The sequence below is a fragment of the Indicator indicator genome, chromosome 22 (assembly GCF_027791375.1).
Source record: "Indicator indicator isolate 239-I01 chromosome 22, UM_Iind_1.1, whole genome shotgun sequence".
NCBI classification, from domain to species: Eukaryota; Metazoa; Chordata; class Aves; order Piciformes; family Indicatoridae; genus Indicator; species Indicator indicator.
Window position 1 is genome coordinate 4,572,598 of NC_072031.1, and position 21,440 is coordinate 4,594,037.

The following is a 21,440-nucleotide window of genomic DNA, read 5'->3' on the forward strand; positions in this document are numbered from 1 at the left end:
GGGTTTCTTTTACAAACACTGAAAGTACAAGCGCTCAAAATTAATCTAATTTCTGACAGAAAAATGTTCTCAATTTTCCAGTGAGATTACAGACAAAGTGAAGTGCAAATGTGTAGAGTGTAAATAATTTCTGTGCTTCAAAACAGCAATTAAAAAAGAACAGTACCAATGAATGGCTCCAATTTATGATTTACATACACCACATCTAACTGTAGAGTGAGCTATATGTATGTTAGAACCACCTCCAAAAGAATAAAATATAATGACCTCAGTAATTTTCAGTACTTTGCTAGTTTAGAATTTTAAATTATAGGTTGTCATGATTTGGAAATGAAGGAAAGTCACAACAATCCATTTAACCTCTCTGAGAATCAAAGCAACTTTATGTTAAATAACTGCTTACCTAACAATGGTTATCAGTTGTTTCACCCAGTCTGGTACCGTCTGGTACCCTTGCTTGAGAGTGCATTCCAATTTTTCTGTTTTTCAGCTATGCACTTCTGAATTCTTAATCAGAATTGATTTAGATGATTCAACGTTAAAACCACCACTAGCAGGTCTGCAAGTATGGCTTATGGTACTGTTACCATATTAAGAGGAATAGTAACGAACTAGGCAGAAATAGATAAGTGAATGTCTTTAATCATTACAGAGCACAAATTCATATATCAATGTAAGTTGATATTATTAAAGAGTTAATAATTTGAAGTTTAAAAAGCTTATTTTGAACTCTGTTCCTTGAATTGCATTTTATAGACTTGTGTCCTATTAAAAGATTGGTGTTAACTGGCAATACTACATTACTGTCTTGAGAATCTGATCTTCTGAAACCTCTTTTCTATTCCTTCAAGTCTAAAGAAATACTGACTCCCATCCCTCAGAAACCCAGACCCTTGGTTAAAGAAGGGAGAAATGAAACAAAGTGCCCACTAGATGTCGCTAGGCCTCTGCTCAAGTTTGGTACATTCGTGGAGTTACTGGGATCTGAACATAAACCTCCACAAGCTTCTTCAGAACTCGTTTTCATTAGGTCCCTCACAGTATTAATTTCTGTTAATGTATTTCCAAAGGAAGAAAATATTATGTAGAATTTACACCTTTATTTATAACTTCATGAAGTTTGTATGAAATGTAGTGTTCGTTTTCAGATGACCTCTTGTAAGATCTCTTATTTTCTGTTCTTGTTTGCCAGTATTATTTCTCTATTGGCTTCATAGCAGAGACCTCGCTCTTGAGATTATAGCAGCCTTCCAGTGCTTGAAGGGGCCCTACAGGAAAGCTGGAGAGGTACTGTTTATAAGGGCCTGTGGTGATAGGACAAGGGGCTATGGTTTTAAACTAAAGCTAGGTAGATGCAGATTGGACATTCTTTACTATGCGGTTGGAACAGGTTGCCAAGAGAAGTTGTGGACACCTCATCCCTGGAAGCATTTAAGACCAGGCTGGATGAGGCTTTAAGCAATCTGTTCTAGTAGGTGTCTCCCTGTCCATGGCAGGGGGGTTAGAAATAAGTAATTTTTAAGGTCCTTTCCAACTCAAGCCATTTTAGGATTCTATGATATACTACAATTGTCACGAGGAAGTTACTGTTCCAGTATTTAAATCTGCTTGGGCTAAAACTTCACATTAAGTGCACCTAATACCTTTCCCCAGGTTTTGATTAGGTACCTATAGAATCTGTCTGAAATTATTCTTCCTCTTCTAATTGCTTGGGAAATAAATGTCATTTCTACAATACATGCATATGAATAAAAAAACAAATATTAAAGTCCAGAAGTTGTATATGAAAACTTTGACAACCTTAATCTAAAGAGTTCAAGGCAAATACAGTTTTCTATTGTAAGTAAGTCAAGCTTATTCTTGACACTAACAGTTTGCATGATACGACCTATAGTGATGCACAGGTATGGACAAATCTCTCTTATTTTTTACCTTCAGGTCATCCAAGCTTGAAGGTAGAGGTCCTGGTTTCCGGCTAGGAATATTACTGTTCTGTCTGGGGGAGCTGGCAGCTGATGTTGGTGTGCTGTTGTTCAAAGTATTCAGTGGCGTATTCCCGTTGTTACTCTGTTTGTCATTCAATGGCCTTTAAGTAATACGCAAAAAGGGGACAACAATGTCAATCCTAAATATACCTTGTTTTTAATCAAGGAGCTGTGTTTATGAATCTAGTGTCTACCAAGTCAATGAACAAATTATTTTTTTTGCAAAAATGTATTTAACATAAAACATTACCGTTAAATCTTTTTCATAAAACAGCACAGAGAAGAAAAAAAAAAAAGGTAGTATGCTGACATTTTATTTTCTCTTAGTTTTTACTAGTGCCATGGCATCCCTGAAAGATATTATGGCCTATAGAATCAATTTATGAAAATTAATCACTGGCCACAGCAACTATGTTTTTGGGTTTTTTTTGACATCAGTAAATAGCACCCTTCCCCCAATATTGAACTCTCTGTATATCGATCCTACATACATACCCAATGTTCATATATAGTAAGGATGATGTGAAGGCAGTTTACTCTGAAACTGATGCATTTTTATCAGCTGTACTTGTAAAAAGAGTCTCACATAAGAATTTAAAAATAATTATTAAAAAAAATGTAAAAGCCATCATTTCCACTATGTCAGCTCTTTTATTTAGTTCAGCTGATTTATGAAGGAATGTTTCTGAAATGTCAGTAAACGGAACATAAGAAGCGTGGGTAAGCAGGCAGAAACATCTCTAGTCCAAATGTTAGGATACATGGTAATTATAAATATAACCACAGATGGTATCTTTAACTTTTCTAGCCTCACTTGCTGAGGAAAAATAATTTGGTGAAAACTAATTACAAAAAAAAACCCAGTCAAAAGTCATTTGAATTTAGGGATGTGTGACTGTGGCATGTTACACTGTAAGCACTTCTAGGAAAAGATTGGTCTTAGTGAAAATGAAACTCCATAGTCAGTCAGCTTCTCAGTCTGCCATAGTGTGCTAGCAACTCGGAGAATTTTTTTTTCTGAATGCTTCTAGCTATAAATGAGAAGGTACACTTCTCACTGTTAAAAGTGATGGAGATCCACAGTGTTAAGGAACTCATAATCATTAGAGATGAGGCTATAAAAAAACCCACAAATTTTACCTAGTTAAAAATGATTGTTTCTTCTTATTTATATGCAAAACTGTGGTCTGTGAAAATGTAAAAAGACAATCACAACAATAGTATGGGTCTTTGTAAAAGCCATTGCCTGCAAGCTTCTCTTCTGCTCTGCCTACCTCTATCATATTTGAGTGAAAAGCGTGTCAAAACTTTCTTGCTTTTGTGTAAATGCTTTTGAGTTTCAAACATGCATCTTATAAAAACTACATCTGATGGGTAGGAGGTTCTGTTTCCATGTCACAGAAAAACAACTAGGACCACTTAACTAAGATGCTTCTCAGACCTCTGGAGTATTTTAACGAGGGAACCATCTCATCACCTTGTTAAATCACACAAATAATATCCATGGTGATGCACACTGCCATTTAAGTTTTCTTGGGTTCCAACTGTCTCTTAACATTTGCAAAACACATTTACTTCTAAAGCACAAAGTCTATAACTGATGTATGTATCTTTAAAGGACACAAACAACGCTTCACATACTTCAGTGGTGCAGGTAGAATTGTCTGGTAGTTGTAGTGTTGTTGCTGTTGGCTCAGGATCTGCAGCTGTAAAAATAGTTGCTGCTGTTGTAGCAGGCGAGCATAGTTGGAGTCCATCTGTGGCTCATTTTTCTCACCTTTCTGATCAGGTGGAATATATTGATGATACTTCAATTTTTTCACCCTTGGCTTTGGTTCTTTACATTTCTTGCTCCGATGCTTATCATTTGGGTTCTTTGGGTGGCTTTGCTGTTTATGGATGGAAAAGATTGAAAGAACTGTAACAGACACATAATTTACAAGCAGTTGTGCGAAGTGCATAGGGGCTATGCTGTTCACCTTTTTTTTACAGGTAGACTAAGAATACAGTTCCCTCTGTTCCTATTAGATCATTCTCCATACAAAACTAGATTGGAAAAGATTAATTTACTGGTGACATAGGGGTTTGATGGGTGGACCACAAGATGGATAAAGAACTGGCTTGATGGCCGCACCCAAAGAGTGGCTGTCAATGGCTCCATGGCCCAGTGGAGGCCAGGGACAAGCAGAGTCCCTCAGGGCTCAGTCCTGGGACCAGTCTTGTTCAATATCTTTGTGGGTGACACAGACAGTGGCATTGAGTGCACCCTCAGCAAGTTTGCTGATGACACCAAGCTGTGTGGTGCAGCAGACACGCTGGAGGGAAGGGATCCATCCAGAGGGACCTGGACAGGCTGGAGAGGTGGGCACAAGCCAACCTCATGAGGTTCAACAAGACCAACTGCAGGGTCCTGCATCTGGGTCGAGGCAATCCCAAGCACAAATCCAGGCTGGGCAGTGACTGGCTGGAAAGCAGCCCTGAGGAGAGGGACTTGGGGGTGCTGGTGGACAAGAAGCTCAACATGAGCTGTCAATGTGCACTTGCAGCCCAGAAAGCCAACCAGATCCTGGGATGCATCATGAGAAGTGTGGCCAGCAGGTCAAGGGAGGTGATTCTCCCCCTCTACTCAGCTCTGGTGAGACCCCACCTCGAGTACTGTGTCCAGTTCTGGAGCCCCTATTACAAGAGGGATCTGGACATGCTGGAATGTGTCCAGAGAAGGGCCACCAGGATGATCAGAGGGCTGGAGCACCTCTCCTGTGAGGACAGACTGAAAGAGTTGGGGCTGTTCAGTCTGGAGAAGAGAAGGCTCCGAGGTGACCTTCTTGTGGCCTTCCAGTATCTGAAGGAGGCCTACAAGAAAGCTGGGGAGGGACTTTTTAGGATATCAGGTAGTGATAGGACTAGGGGGAATGGAATAAAGCTGGAAGTGGGGAGATTCAGGCTGGACATGAGGAAGAAGTTCTTCACCATGAGAGTGATGAGAGCCTGGAATGGGTTGTCCAGGGAGGTGGTTGAGGCCCCATCCCTGGAGATGTTTAAGGCCAGGCTGGATGAGGCTCTGGCCAGCCTGACTGAGTGTGAGGTGTCCCTGCCCATGGCAGGGGGGTTGGACCTAGATGATCCTTGTGGTCCCTTCTAACCTTGACTGATTCTATGATTCTATGATTCTTTGAATTTCACAAAAAGAAAGCAAAAGCTTAATATAGCAAAAACCTATTGTTCTTATTTCTTAAAAACTTCCACAGAAACGTAAGAGGTAATTCTGCTTGAAAACTTTTGTCAGCTGTACTGTAAGAACCTCTTGAAATAATGAGCTAGTCCCTACAAGCATTAATGGTTGATCTCAGCATCCAAAAGGTTTCAGTTAACAACCCAGTGTGCTCTTCTGAACACTAATTAGTGAAAGTTGTTATAGGCACTATAACATTATTACTTTATTCTTCCATTAAATATAGCATTGGAAAATGTGATGGTTTGAAACTGTCTTTTTAATTTTTCCTTGCAAAGTTCAAAACAGAGAAAGTGAAAGAATGTAAATAAGTCACTATTGGGTGTAAGAAAGCAAAATACTGATTGTTCTAAACACTTCCATTGGATAGATAGAAATGTTTAAGAACTATTACCCAAAACAAAGTAGGCATTCGGCACATTCTGCGTTCTGCAGTGGGGGCAGTTGCTGGGCTGTCTGGCTGCTGTTTCTTCTTCTCTTCTGGCTGAAGATAACACACTGACCTTGGCAGCTAAGTTAACAACTTTCTGCTTAACTAACTCTGCTTCTCTGTCCAGGGGGGTCTGGGGGGAAGCTCCTGGGAGAGAGAGGCCCCTTTGGGAGGGTCCCCTTGGGGGGAAGCAAAGGGAGATCGGTTGTGCTTTTTCTGTTGATTGTATATATTTGTGAATGTTGTGAATTTTGTATATTTGTATATATTCATTGCATTTCATTGTAGATTTTAGACTCTGCCTGTAAATACAGCTTTTCATTTGCTTCCAGATTGAGCTAGCCTGGTTATTGTTGGTGGGGGGGGAATTTCAGCTCACACCGACACAGAAAAGGACACAGATTAAGAACAGAATCCTCAGGTGGCATTATTACAGATACCTACCTTTACTAACGCTGGCCCAGTCTTTGCTGCAGATACAGTAGTTGTGGTCAGGGTGGTTGTAGCAGTAGAACGTGTAACCTGCTGTTCAATTGTAGAGGGGGTTTTGAGAAATTCAGGAACTGGAGAGGTTAAAGGTGGATACTAGTATTAAAAAGATATAAGGAAAAAGAGAAACATTAAAAACATCCACCATCTGAAAATATATTAGAAGGTTAAGACAATTTACTATCATGTCAAGTTCACAAAATACTTTTAGGAGGAATGTCAAAAACAGGACTATTTTGTGGTCATTTTGGCACACTTCAAATATAGCAAACAAGATAAACTAGTTTCTTACCTTGACTTTTTAGTTTGCATTTTAACTGCTGCCTGTAAATGTATCCCAAATGTGTTTTATTTCCAGTTTCACCAAAGCAAAAGAGTAATTGATTTTAGTATCAATTTTTGTAGTATATCAATAATAAATATTTTTCCAACATTAATATTTTTCATAATAAATATAATCGAGTTTTATGCAGGTAAAAAGAATTATCAAAAAGGATTTATAACATAGAAAAAAAGCCCTCAATATGGGCTTTGTTTTCATAACCTTTACACTATTGTTTTAATTTGCAGAATTCTTTTCTCCATTTAACATACATGTAAACATATATGACAATATTTTCTTTCCATAGAAAAGAGCTGGAAATACTTTCAGAAGTAACCTCACTCATTCACATCAGGAACATTTTAATTAAACTGCCACTAATATATATTTATCTCTGGTGGGTAACCAGAATCAGATTAACTAATTGATGACAGTTATTAACTTTATAATGTCAAAATTTTCTTAGAATTGACAGCTGTCATTAAAGAAGTTCTTTTGTTCCTGGCATAAATTAAAGAAAGGTCAGAATTACAGGAGAAGGTTATGTCAAATACATTTATTTTCTTTTTAGCGTTGCCAAGTTTCATGTATGAAGGCTTCTAGAACCAAAGAATCACAGGTTTTAGGAATATATAACTGATTTCAATATTTTTCTATGCAACCAAGTATAGAAAAAGTGCAAACAAACATTATTGGACTATAAATAAAAGGAGGGATAAGGATTAAAAATAATTCAAAGAAGAATGGAATGAATTGTTAGCAAGTGTTAGCAGAGGTACTACTATTCCTATTACTCTGCTTGAAGAAGCATTAAAATTTTACCCTAGACACAGTGCACATGCTGAAGCATCCTACTGAATTTCCACCGCTCTGACTGTAGAATTCAGGCCTTCACTATTTTCTGTCTGTGAAGTCAAAATCTTGTGTACACAAGGAGAATCTTACCACCCAAACTAGTACTGTTAGAAAAGCCATGTAGGTCAAACATCACCACAGGAATAGAAACTTCTTGTTTCAGAATGCTCACACAGCAGCAGAGCAAATCTATCTTGAAGAGATAGCTTCGTATTGTATTTTCATGGTAACCACACCTCTGACTGTGCCAGGAGGTACACTACTTCTGTATTTGACTAGCAGCACAATTATATTACTGTGTTCATTAGCTTGAGCTTTACTGAGTTTGTTCCCTTGCTGTTGCAAACATAATCTGTGTAATTTCTTCTATAAACTTAGGAAAGTCCATGTAGGCTTAGAACTCTTTTTTCTTGTTATTCTTTTACTGGCAACACTATGCCTACCAGAAAATTCCAGAAAGTTTTCCTACATAATAACCAAACTTTGTCATATCAATATTTTCTGTGCTGAAATTCTTTTCCAATTTAAAACTTATTTCTTTCTACAGTCAATATAACTATGATGGGATATGGACTGTACAAACCAGATCTCAGTCATTGTTTATCTAGCTACACAAATGAATTTTTATTCTTTTCTCATAAAAGATAAAGTGGCATTAACACTTCTACTGGAATCTTCTCTTGTGACATCCTTGCAGTTTTGCAGAGGAAGTACAAAATATCAGTCAGTACACTGCTGGCCACTGCACCTCTGATGTCTTTCTCCTCAGTTTACTCATGAGTCAGAGTCCATAGGCTTGTTTTACATGGAAAGGAGAAGTGTTGTGTATTTTTCTTTTTAAGAACTATGCCATTCTACTGGAATTCCATTTCTCTCCTAAAAGTCAAATCAGCCAGTTCTTTCTGGATAACAACAATCCAACTCTGTGCTGGCTATGCCTTCCAACTTACGTTGTTATCTGACTCATTTTTTTGGTCAAGGTAACATGAAACCATAATGTTCCCAAACTGACTCCTGCAGGGCACTGTTACCAACTTCCTTTCAACCCAATACTTCCCTCTGTTTCACCTCTGCTAATCTTCATCTTCTCCAGTTTTGCCACTATTTAATACCATGCAGTATTAAACCCAGATAGATTAGATCAGTTTTATTACCATTGTTTAAGAAAGCCATAAGATCACCTAGTACATCCATTTCCCTTACATTCCTATCAGTAATATACTTTTTCTTCAGAATACATTCTAAAACCTTGTATTCTTACTAAGTCAAAACGGTGCTTCTCCCTAATTCATTTCTTCATATGCACTACTACTCTTCTGTGACATTGTATCCAAAGGACTGCAACTTTATGTCCTGGTTCGAGTGTATTTCTAGGATGGCGATTATCAAGCTGCCATCCTCATGCACTAAGTCCTCTGACTTCTGCTTACAATTGAATGACAGTAATTTTCCCTTCTATCTGTTCTATACATTTTGCTGTGTCTCCAGCCATCAGCCGCCGACAGCTGCTGTAACCTATCTAAACCGTATAGTGGTTTTGATCCTTCTGTGGTGCAGTCGCCCAGAGGAAAAGCTCCTGGTACAGCTTCACTAAATTGCAGCACTCTGTATGCCATGCCTAGTCAATGAAAAATTGTATACATGCCTGTCTTGGGTTGTGTCAGTTTATGGTGGCAGGCTAAAGATATAAATGCCTCTATTTTTATATCCAGCTTTCAAAGTGTTTGCTCTGGAAAGCATCCGAGATCTACACCGTATCTGTTATTTACTGGACTTGCATAAGAATTGGCAAGGTACTTTAGAGGGACTTACCCTTTAAAAAGGGTTCTGGATGCTGTTTTCCAACATATTGCACTCCTGTTGCTATCAAGTTTTAAAAGCTTATTTTAGTTATAGCAATAACATTTAGAAACACTTTGTCTTTGAATCAGTGTCATGTATTATCTAAAGCACAGAATCCTAATCGTTTCACTGGTTCCTTTATTTTCTTTTCCTGAAGTCTCATCTAAAAAATGCTTGATGTTTCATCTTATTCATTACATAATTTTTTACTATTCATCATTCTGATTCTTTTTAAACCCAAAGAAGCAACTTCAAACATACTATTTAGCAATACTTTATAGGTTATGAAAATAACTCACGAGTTATTTAATATGAATTATTAAATAATGACAGCACAACAAAACTCTTTAAAATGAAGTTAGTAACTTCCAAAAAAACAAAACAAAAAAAACCCCAAATAACAACACTTCCACACCTCTTTAATTCATACTACTTGAAAATCATGGTGTGAAACATTCTCCTCTTGCCATAGAGTATCTTTGTTATCCTAAACTACAGAAGATTAATACCTATATGAAATCAAAAGCTTTTTATGTACTTCCCAGATTTATCTGTAAGTGTTAGATGAGGCTATGAACTGTGCACATCACTTGATAAATTTTTAAATTAAAATCCCTAAATTAACAGGTCTGAATTTCTTCACTTGATTACTTCATAAAAACCTTAAAATTGTTTCCTTGAAGAGATCTCCTATCTTGAGTTAGAGATAGTATGGATCTCTGGTCCTTCTCTTCTAAATGCAAAGAACCATCTAGCAGGTCAACAAGCTACAATGAATATATTAAGAAAATAGTCATTATATTCTGTCTCATCAAGCAAAATACTTTAGCTGTTTTTAAGATAACTGCTTAATGTCTTCAGAATTGTGCACCCCACAATTTGATCTGTTTAGAGTGGTGTGGTTAAAATGCCTAATCCTTACCAGATGCAACTACATCAGGCTAAAGCAAGTTTTATGCTGTAAGTCAAGGAGAACTGAAGGTTCTCAAAGTTATGTTACGTCCTCTGAGGTCCGGAAATGTGAGGAGGAGGAATCCTTGGAAAGGACTCTGGATGCACTCCACTGTTTTCAAAACATTCTATTTTATGTTGTAATAAAATGTGAAATTTGTCAGAGGAAATTAAAAGAATGAAGGAGCAACTACCCAGACACATCTTCTGTAGAGACAGGCTGTGCTGTTATTCTTTATTTCAAAAGCAACAAAGTATGCTCTGTTATATTCTGCAGAAGACTAATTTCTTATTTTAGCAAAGTGACTAGTATATTATGAAATCTATAGGCAAAGGATTAAAGTTCTACCTAAAGTGCTTTTTCAATCAAGTTCAAGTGCTCTGTTACTTTGTTGCTGCAATCATGTATCTATCTTATGCTTCCTACTTGAAAAGCTTTTGGCATGTATTGCTGTCAGTATTTTTATTTAATTCCCCATTAGGAACCTGGCTCTTTACTTGGGAGTCTAATTTCACGTGGTTTGTTTTCAATTTATTTATCACAGATTGGGTTTTCTCAGTGTGAAACCCAAATCATATCTTAATTCATATGTTGGAGAACCACAAAACGTATGTGTTGTACTTCGTGTCCAGCACTGATTTTGAATATGAACTTTGCAATACGTTTTCTATCTACCATAGTAATAAAAAGATCAAGAAGAGTAATTCCAGATCCTGACCTACTCAGTTGTCAAGTCTCCATGGTCTTTAAGACAGTAACATGTCCAGAGCACAAACAGACTTATCATCTAGTTTAATTTTACATTGCTTTATACAGTAAGAACTCAGTACTCAATTCTGTCTTATCATTTGCTTGTGCCTTAATTTATAAATTGCAGCACAATTCCCTATGCAGAACCCTGGCTTTGCTATGAACCCTCTGCAAGTTTAAATATATAAGTAGATGTATCTTCCAAATGGATAGGTAAGAAAAAGATAATCATGAAAATAATTTCAGCTTTCCTTTCTTTCTAAGTAACTCAAGAAAATACTAAAAACCTCACAGAAAAGTCAGGAGAAAAGTTACTTCATCTCTTAAGTAATAAATTCCTTAGGCAGTATTTTTTAAAACTACAGGAGAGAACATCCAAATTATGTAGGAAACCTTATTTTTATGGGCTTTTCTGGAAATAATGGAACTGATGTCAACTATTGTTGTTTCAGTTAAGTTTAATTCTAAAAAAGTTCAAGACTTTGCCCAGAATGAAGACAGACATTAAGTAATCAGTAACAGCTGGAGTAAACCATGGATGTGACCTTTTAAACATCTGGGAAAGCTGTAGATCTTCTACAGGCTGTAATGAATTTCAGTGATGTGGCTTTACTACAGTCTATGGGAGTTTCATCACTGCTAACTGCTAAGCCAAGGTTCTAGTCTATACACTCCCAAAGAGAAAACGTAGTCACAGACGCTCCTTTGCAACAGCAAATGTATTCATGCCATGTGAAATGATGCCCTATTTCTATAGTGCCTGATTGCAAAATATACTGTGAAAAAACGTCAACATTTAAAAACTGTACCTGCGTCGATGTAGTACTAGCATTTGGTGTTACTGGTGATGGTGAGTCATTTGGTTTTGGCTCACCAGGGGAAGCTGCTGAACCCTGGGATTCTTGGCTGGCTGGCTGATCTGGAGATAAAGCATCACTGCTGTCTTCATCAAATGAATAATCATCCAAAGCTTGAGGATAATTCTCTTGTCCAACTGCTAGAATGTTTACAAAGAAAGAAACAACACCGTTTTTTTTTACTTACACAAATTATATTTAGACACTGGTGACAGAATTAGCTAATTGTTGGAAAACAATCAGTTTTCAGCAAAATCCAAACATAAGGTACATGCGTATTGTGTGTTTTTAATACAATGACAGCCGTATTAAATCATACTCAAGGAACTGGTGCATAGCAGAAGTTGCTTTAGTAAGAGATTAAAAGCTATGCTCAACATATGTGGAGTGCACACAGACACCCATGCCAGATGACTGATGACCACATTTGCTTATTTTGTACGAGTTTTTGTGAAGAAGCAAGTCTTTTCAAAGACAGTATTGTACACCTACAGAATTCTAGCTTAGTTTTGAATATAAAAAGGGGAACTTTAATTAAACAATAACAGAAGTTAGGACTCAGAAGCTGAAAGAATAATTAGTAATAAACTTTGAGTATGTTTTCTTCTAGTGAACTTTACCCTCAAGAGTTAAAATGTTTTCCACAATGCCATACAGATAGAAGCTGTGGCACTTCTACTTGCCTATAATTGCCTCTTTAACGCTGGAGTCTACAGGAAGAATATTTTTTTCTACCAGTTCCATAGGGCCAGGCCTCTGAGCAATCTTCTCATTGAGATCATCTGCCAACCGAGCTCTCTTCAGTTTCATCTGAGTGGCTTGTAGTGAAGGCTCTGCAAAGGTCTCTAAAAAGACACACTGATTTAAATGTTCTGGTCCATTTTTTTTCCAATATCATGACAAACAGCATTGTCTTGTCTTTGCAATAACCACTCCATTTGTATAAAAACCAGGCAAGTAATATTCTGAAAATTCTCAAATTAATAATACAAGTATGAGTAGATGTTGTTCATCCCCATGATCATGTTTTTCTATAAAAATAACCTCTTTTTTAACAGCAGTAATTCTTTTATTAAACATCTGTATAATGTCCAATAATAAAGCAGGAAATGTAAAACAAATGCTAATATATCTGTTGCTTCTTGGGGATTTTCTCTTGACATACATCTTTGAAAGTTTACCTTTAAAAAAAGCTTCCAACACAAATTTGAGTCTTCAAAATTGCATTTGAATAATAACAGGGAGATAGTCTGTCAACATGGATGTGAAGTACCAGTACAGAGACTCCTATCTGGAAATGTGGTTTTTGAAAACTAGTGGCTATTGAATTGACTTGGATTATGGTTATTTAGTAATTTTTGTCTTTGGTAAAATTATGCTGAAACACACTAATACAGCCCCATTCATAGAGAGACCTAAGCAACGATGACTTAAGCAACAAGGAAAAGATAAAGGCAGGGAAAAAAAACCAAGTTTATTAAAAATTGTTTGGGGTGGTAATTGGAAAAGTATAAGGCTGTCAGGTTATATTAGAGTACAACTACAAACTGAAGCGATATATACACTACATGTACATATACCATGATGTAATCACCATTACAGAATAAAAGCAATATGCAATTGCCATCAAATACATAGTTGAGAATACTTTCATTGCCATAGATGTATCTATTGCAACAGACACCATAGAAGCAGAGAAATAAAGCATATACACCTTTTGAACTAATTATTATCAAAACCTGAGAAAACTGAGTGCGTAACAGAAGTTCATTCCAATACCAGCTCCAAAAATATATACAGCTGCGAACCTACCTTCAAGGATGTGCATTCTGACCAGCTCAGACCGGTCTGGCCTACTGCGAATCTTGTGCTTCAAAAAATTTTCAGTCTTTAAAGAAAGGAGGAAATATCATTAGTTACTGCTTACTAGAAAATTCAGGGTAGCTTGATGAATCACTGATGCCCAGTCAATGAACAGATGCAGTTGCATTCAGTTAATTTTAACATTGCTGTTAGCACAAGGGCAGCAGAGGGGTTTATTTCTGTCTTTGCCAAACAAGTTGGGAATGTTTCTGGATTTAATCCCATACCACCACCCAAAATCATAATGGTATAGATCTGCTACAGAAATATTCCCCAAGCATAATTTACTCAAGTATTCTATCTCCAACTGGAGGGAACTATGTAGTACATTATAACCATAAGTTTATCCCCCCCTCCTTGATCTGTGAAGATTTAAGGAAGTTCCTCTCAGCTTTGACACCAATAATTTATTTTAATATATAAAAGCACACGCTGTTACTGTAGTGGTAATATGTTTTCCTGTACTCAGAGAATTTAGTATCATATACAACTGATTATTCATTTTCAGATGTTAGTAACAAGTTTACACAAAGTAGTTTACCCTGGCTCGCTCCAGGCTCTTTATCTGCTCATGGAATGCAGCTGGACTTTTCAAAGCTGTGAAGGGAAAGCAAGAGTTAAATTGACAGGAAATGATTTCCAAAAGAAGTGCCAGTATGTGTGTATGGGTGCTTAATATCATCTGAGAGTTGTGTTTGCATCTGACCAGGCTTATATTTGACTCATGATAGTTGTAATCACTTCCATTTAAGAGATGAGGAACAGTCCTATGCAGAATACTAAAAATATTTGATTTTAACAGATACTACGATGTAACAGTTAACTTTTTCACTATGTACATCAAGGTCTATTCACCAAAACTGTTCCACAGTAGAAATTTTATGAGATAAAGGGTCAGAAAGCCAAAATACCATTTCACTAGTTCCATTGTATTTACTGTCTATGCCTCATACTTGCTGTTAGTAGAGAGAAATGGACAGCCCCTTAAGAACTATTTGTGCTGATTAAAAAAAAAAAAAAATAAATGTAGGAGACTCAAACGTTCAGATTAGAAAACAGAATGCTGGTTAGCTGCTAAATAGCCAGAAGAGTAAAAAAACCTCTTTTTAGCCAGAAATATGAATTGCAGAGTGCTTCATGGACTGTGGAATGGAAGTGAAATGGCAGCAGGCATAATTATTTGAGACACTTTTGGTGGAGATACGATTCTGCGAAACAAAATATCTAACACTTTCTGAGAGTTTACAAGTTTTTTTTCCCCCAGGTTTCACTCTAAAAGAAATAGATAATTCTGTTCCTGAAGATAATCAGAACTACAGACCTGGGAAGGTGAAGATGCTTTAGCAAAGAAATCTGAAGCTTGCTGCATACGCCAAAATTTTCAAGAAGAGATTAGCTCTAAGACAGTGTGCTTTCAGGCTAGAATTCATCAGTGCACATTGCCTGTTTATGACTTGATATAATGCTGATATGTTTTCAGTGGCTGAGGGATTTGTTTAAAAAAAAAAAAATCACTTTGTGCAATTGAATCTTTGAACAACTTGGACCTATTATCTTGAGCCCAGTCACATCCTACACTGTACACTTGGGGATTCTTGATGTTTTCTGCGCACCCCTCATTCTGAGGCCAGGCTGATCTCCAAAACAATTGCAAAACAAATTATACTAAACCATGAGCAGTCATTGGGAGCCCAGGTGGAGGAACACCAAAACATCTCTAAGGAAAGAACTGACTGCAGTTGAATTCTAGGCCACTAAATATCCATACTCAGGAGGACCCTCTTGTGATTCCTAAATTGATTTAAAGTATCGTAAGTGCTACTGCTGAAACAACCATTTTCTCTAACAGACTAAAATCAATAAAGGAGAAAATGGACTCTGGTAATAAAGTGAAATTGCATAAAGCATGCCAATGACTTATTTCTCAAATGAAAATACTGTGAGTTCAGGTATAAGTATGTAATAAATATCCAAATTTACAAGCATTATTTGCTTGTCAAAGCAGCATGATCTTCAAATAAGTTGCAGTGGTAAAAGCAAGCTAAAGATAAAAACGTTTTACTGAAGAACTCGTAACTTCTTGCATTGCTGTCAAGGATGGTAGGTAGGCAGGCCAGAATTGTAAGCTCAGCATTACAGAATCACAAAATCATAAATACATTGCCAATTGTGTTTATGAACCTAGTGACAGTGTTCCCTTACTGAGACATTTCACACTAAGGTGATCAGTGACATCTTAATTCCTCCAAAGACAGCATCTAAAGCCATTAATTGAATTTTCACTGCTATCTTTGTTTCAGAAGAGAATGCAAAACTCTTATACCAATTTGGACAGTTTACTAGCAGTAGCAAGTTCATTGGGAACTTCTGGCAACTGGGAAAAATGTTCTAAAACCGAAACAGATCCCAAAAGCCTCTTCCCACAATCTCAGAAAGGTATTCGTGCTTGGAAAAAAGGCCAGGCACAGAAGCTTCTGCATTAGGTTGTATGATCCAATGTGTGAGGCCCAGCCTAATCCACTACCTCATGTCCTGTAACATGATGCCATAGAAGGCAGGGCTGTTGGTGCCTAGGTCACAGCTTCTGTGTCCTTTGGCTTTGGCAATGCTTACCATTCTGATCCTGCTGGCTTTGTTACTGATCTCCAGTCATTTATATAATTCAATATATTTCAGAAAGATTAGTCATAATTTAAAGAGAAAATGAAAGGAGAATGAGATTATGTCTGAAAATCCTTACACTTTCAACACAATGGCTATTTTAATTGAAACCTTAGGTAAGGACAATGAATTTACTTCATGTTCATTTAGATTGCCAAAAAGATCCCATGAGTCATTTCAAATGATAAAGTTATTTTTAATCATTCTCACATACACGCTTCTTTTCATTAGTTTGCATGTTCAGTTCATAATTAATACAGTATCGTAATGCAAATGACTGGAATAACAAGACTTACGTGGCATGATGCCCTGGTCCACCAGCTGTTCTCGTGTCCGTCTTTGTTGTAGCCTCAGCTGAAGAACTGACAAAAAAAGAGACAATGGTTCATTTGTATGTAAGCATACCATCCCTTGGAATGCACAAAAAAATCCTAACATTCAAAAAATGCCAAATATTTCAACATTAGAAATATTTTTTTCTACATATACTCAGACCTGATAGTAACTTTTAAGACACTATCATTATGGCTCAACTGCTATTAACATAGTTTGGATTGATTGTCTCCAATGACTACTTATAGTGGAGTTGCTTCTTTTTTGGTCACATCTGATAAAGGCATGTTTCACAGGTACCTCCACATTTCCTACCAGCTAGGCCTCATAAGAGGTATTAAACACCCATCTAAATCTAGAATTTATTTTCTTTTTCCCCCTTGTAAAATTAATTTTGGATAATAAATTCAATAAAATATCATGATGTATAAAGAGTTTATGATATAAACTGCAACACATGACTATGTTACATCAGCCACCTTACATGTCTTAAGCAATCTTGCATGACTGCACAATGCCAAAGAAATTATGTTTGCAGAGCATCAAGAAAAAAACAAATGTATTAAAGATGTAATATTGACAATCATAAATTCTGCCTTGGTAGCTTTTTATGGCAGTATGATTATGACACGCTGTTTCCATTGTATTTCACAAGGAAGCAAAACAAACTAATGCATTGTTCAATACATCAAAATGAATGTAATTTCTAAAAAATCAAGCTAAGGACAAAGTTCATTGTTTTCAGTATTTAAAAGGAACCAGCTTATTTCCTATTCTAAAGTACAGGAAGGATACTCTTCTGGCTAAAGCATTAAGACTGGGAATAGCAAGTCCTGAAACAAGGATATTATTTTCTTGTCTCACAGAAACACTGAGAATTTAAATACAAACATTTCAGGGCTGTGGTACAGCAGTTCAGACTTTATTGTTATGCAAGAATTACAAGAGGCAAAGATAGGAGAATGCAAAAGTAACAACACTGAAATGTAAATTGATGGCAAGTAATTTCAGATTTATTGAGTTCCTCTGGAAATCTGAAAATACCTGCTTTAATTACTGAATTGTGTTTTCCAAGTAATATTAAATAACTGTAAAAAGCTAACTAAGAATTCTTTTGTAATAGTTCAAATAATTTCTTTTTGGTTATCTTAAATTTCACATGGCTCCATGTAAGCCATGACCTCTTCTTAATGACATCTCTAACTAGCAGATGCAAACTTGTGCTGCCTTAAGTCTTGCACCAACTCAAATGCTGCTTTTTTCAGCAGTGCTTTCTAAGTTGGGTTTGCTGTATGGAAAGGGGTGAAAAACATGTCCTGCACTGGGGAGGAATCTTATCCATACAGCTGTATTTGGTCCAAACATACATCATACTTTTGGCTTTCTTGAAATAGTAAACACAGTACAAATGTGTCCACCAAATCATTTACCTACTGACAAGTCAGTTTTAAACATACATCTCTCTATTTCAGGGTCACGGTCTTGAAGAAAAATTATGTGCTCCAGTATCAATCATGCCTACAGTAGAGCTGATATATATCATCAGACAGTAAGTAAACCAGAATTAGTATTTTTTTCATTCCATCACCTGGAACACAGTAGATCAACAAGTAAAACCTGGTAATATCACAACAAGTGCAGGAATGTTATCACTGATGTACTTTACCTTCCAACATATGATAGGCAAGTTATCTATTGAAAAAAAAAAGCCACATTTGTGCTATGTGATATTTCTGATTTCTAATATGCTTTTAAATCAGCTTCCTTTTATTACTGTGCATTATCATAAACCCTGTTTTGTAGGTGTACCTGGTTCAGCTAGGGCTACCTAAGCTACCTAATCAGAATGGCCTCACACTTCAATCTGACAATACAAGTAAGCTAAATAAGTACTCCAACAGTTTCCTGTGTGCCCCTAAATTGAACTTTAAAACGAGACTGCCTGAGGTACATCCAGCTGCTGAAATTTGTCCTGGAAAAAAATCAACCAAACGAGAAACCCTCAAAAAAAAGCGTATCAAAGTTTATGTGTCAAGGCCCTGTTTTGAACCCTATTTCAAAAGCACTACTAAGATGGAAGTGTCAGGAACATATCACACGTGCCCCAAGAGGAAGACACTTTGAACACTGTAAGTGAGCTGGTATTGACTTGTTGAATGTCATGCAGTTCCTGCAGCTTTTTGTTTGTGCTGTCTAGAATGAGGTGTGTCAGAAAGGGGGAAAGGCTGTGCCTCCCTCTGACATCACCATGGCCTACACCATGGGAGCATCAACACTATAAAAAACAGCAACCCAGTGGATGTGTTACTTATATTTGTGATGATGTGATTCCTGTCAGTTCCTAAAAATTAATGCTGCTTGGCCATGGCCATGGCCATGATGTGGTATTTGCCCAGGAAATGGAAGACAGAGACTAAACCAAATTTCTTTAGCAAATAATATCAGTAAGAATGAGGTAGCTCACCTCTTATTTTTCAACTGGTTTCAACTAATTCTTCAATGAAATTTAACTCCAAATGTAAATTATGGGAAGTGCTGCTACATAATTTACAAATGCATTATATCCATGATTTGTGACTTCAGTTATGATTAGATATTTGGCTTAAGCTTTGCAGAAAAAACTTTTCAAGAGAATCTGCAGGACTGTAACAGAAGGATGAGAAGAACAGTAAGAATGTACCTGCACATAAACCATATGTGCTCAGGTGGGAAGCTGTAGCATTTTTCAGCAAACACATACAGAACAAACAGTTACTGTCTCTCATAACACTACTTGCCTACCCATCATCTCTTGACCTACCACTGGGATTCACAAAGTACATCAGGGACGTTTTTTGATGTCATAAAAACTGTGGGTGGACTGAAGAAATGAGATATACAGAAAATATAAAATGTGCAATTATTCACTTTATTTAATAAACATCAGAACTTTACACAGTAAAGAAAGGACAGCCTGTATAGCATGACTAATAGAGAAGCACTGCAGAGGGAATACTAGAGAAGAGATGACTCACAGTTAGAAAGATGGTCTGAGAAGATAATCATTGAATATTTCGACTTGACCAGAGCAAGGAGGTTAAATACAAACAAAGCTGGATGAAAACCAGATGTTTGCTTTTGCAAATAACTCCAAAATTAAGCAGCTTCAAAAAAAAAAGTTTAGTGACTGATTATGGGTTGTTGGTTTTTTTTTTGTTCACAGAAACGTTGTGCAGTTGAATGCGTTATTGAAGAAACTTTCTAAATTGAAAGTAATTGTGAATAAAAAACTTAAATGTATTATTTTTAAAAGCTGGGGGGAAAAAGTGCTTTTCCAAAGAAAACAGGTTGGGGAAACACTAATATTTCAATAAAAGACATAATGACCTAAACCACTTTTAGCTCCCACAGTGACCAAAAAAAAAAAACAAATCAGGGGTGTTTCTAAGGAAGAAATAGTAACATCTGTACATGAACTGCATAGCTACATCTAATCAAAGAGGATATTTGGTGTACAGGTCTATGTGTCAGAGCAGATAGAATAGAATAGAATCAAGAAGGCTGGAAGAGACCTCAAAGATCATCGAGTCCAACCTGTCACCCTAAACCTCATGACCATCTAAACCATGGCACCAAGTGCCACATCCAGTCCCCTCTTGAACATCTCCAGGGATGGTGACTCCACCACCTCCCTGGGCAGCACATTCCAATGGCCAACCACTCTCTCTGTGAAGAACTTTCTCCTCACCTCCAGCCTAAACCTCCCCTGGTGCAGCTTGAGACTGTGTCCTCTTGTTCTGGTGCTGGTTGCCTGGGAGAAGAGACCAAACCCCTCCTGGCCACAACCTCCCTTCAGGTAGTTGTAGACAGCAATGAGGTCACCCCTGAGCCTCCTCTTCTCCAGGCTCAACAGTCCCAGCTCCCTCAGCCTCTCCTCATAGGGCTTGTGCTCAAGGCCTCTCCCCAGCCTCGTTGCCCTTCTCTGGACATGCTCCAGCAATTCAACATCTTTCCTAAACTGAGGGGCCCAGAACTGGACACAGGACTCAAGGTGTGGCCTAACCAGTGCTGTGTACAGGGGTACAATGACCTCCCTGCTCCTGCTGGCCACACTATTCCTGATGCAGGCCAGGATGCCATTGGCTCTCTTGGCCACCTGGGCACACTGCTGGCTCATGTTCAGGCAGCTGTCAACCAGTACCCCCAGGTCCCTTTCCACCTGGCTGCTCTCCAGCCACTCTGACCCCAGCCTGTAGCTCTGCATGGGGTTGTTGTGGCCAAAGTGGAGCACCCAGCACTTGGATTTGTTGAATGCCATCCTGTTGGACTCTGCCCATATGTCCAGCCTGTCAAAGTCCCTCTGCAGAGCCCTTCTACCTTCTAACAGATCAACATCTGCTCCCAGCTTGGTGTCATCTGCAAATTTACTGATGATGGACTCAATGGTCACACTATAGCCAGTAATGACCATTATATGGTCATTGTAGGTAGAAAGACTGAGTCCTACAACTGACCATAAAGAAGTTAGAGACTTGTATCTTTATGCTGAAGATAGACCTGAAGTGGGCATGGTATAAAGGAAGGGAATAGGAAGGAGGTTTGTGAAAAGCTCAAAAGGAAATGGGGAGCCACAAAAAGCAGCTCAAAGAACAGACAGAAAAAAATGGAGGACAGGAGTCACAGAAACTAAATCACAAGTTTTCAGTAAGGAAACTATGATTACATTATTTTCAAAGGTAAGAATGAGTGATGTGAGAATGGTGCACAGCTTTGCACTTTAGGCAAAGAATTGCTGATCTGTTTCAGTGAGAAACTCTGTAGAATAGAGTACAGGTTGATTTAGATCTAGTATAATTAAAATAATACAGACTTTCTTACATATATATAAAT

The 21,440-nt window shown here is 37.4% G+C and overlaps 1 protein-coding gene across 2 annotated transcripts in view; it reads right to left on the minus strand.

Moving 5' to 3' along the window:
• MRTFB (myocardin related transcription factor B) overlaps positions 1-21,440 on the minus strand; it is a 50,310-nt gene that overhangs the window by 11,045 nt on the left and 17,825 nt on the right. For both annotated transcript variants that reach the window (XM_054391353.1, XM_054391354.1), the window contains exons 2-9: positions 16,535-16,600; positions 14,119-14,174; positions 13,527-13,602; positions 12,398-12,559; positions 11,667-11,854; positions 6,092-6,232; positions 3,627-3,874; positions 1,933-2,086 (exon numbers count right to left, since the gene is read on the minus strand). In XM_054391353.1, the coding sequence (XP_054247328.1) occupies positions 1,933-2,086; positions 3,627-3,874; positions 6,092-6,232; positions 11,667-11,854; positions 12,398-12,559; positions 13,527-13,602; positions 14,119-14,174; positions 16,535-16,600 (1,091 nt within the window). The remainder of the gene's footprint in view (positions 1-1,932; positions 2,087-3,626; positions 3,875-6,091; positions 6,233-11,666; positions 11,855-12,397; positions 12,560-13,526; positions 13,603-14,118; positions 14,175-16,534; positions 16,601-21,440) is intronic.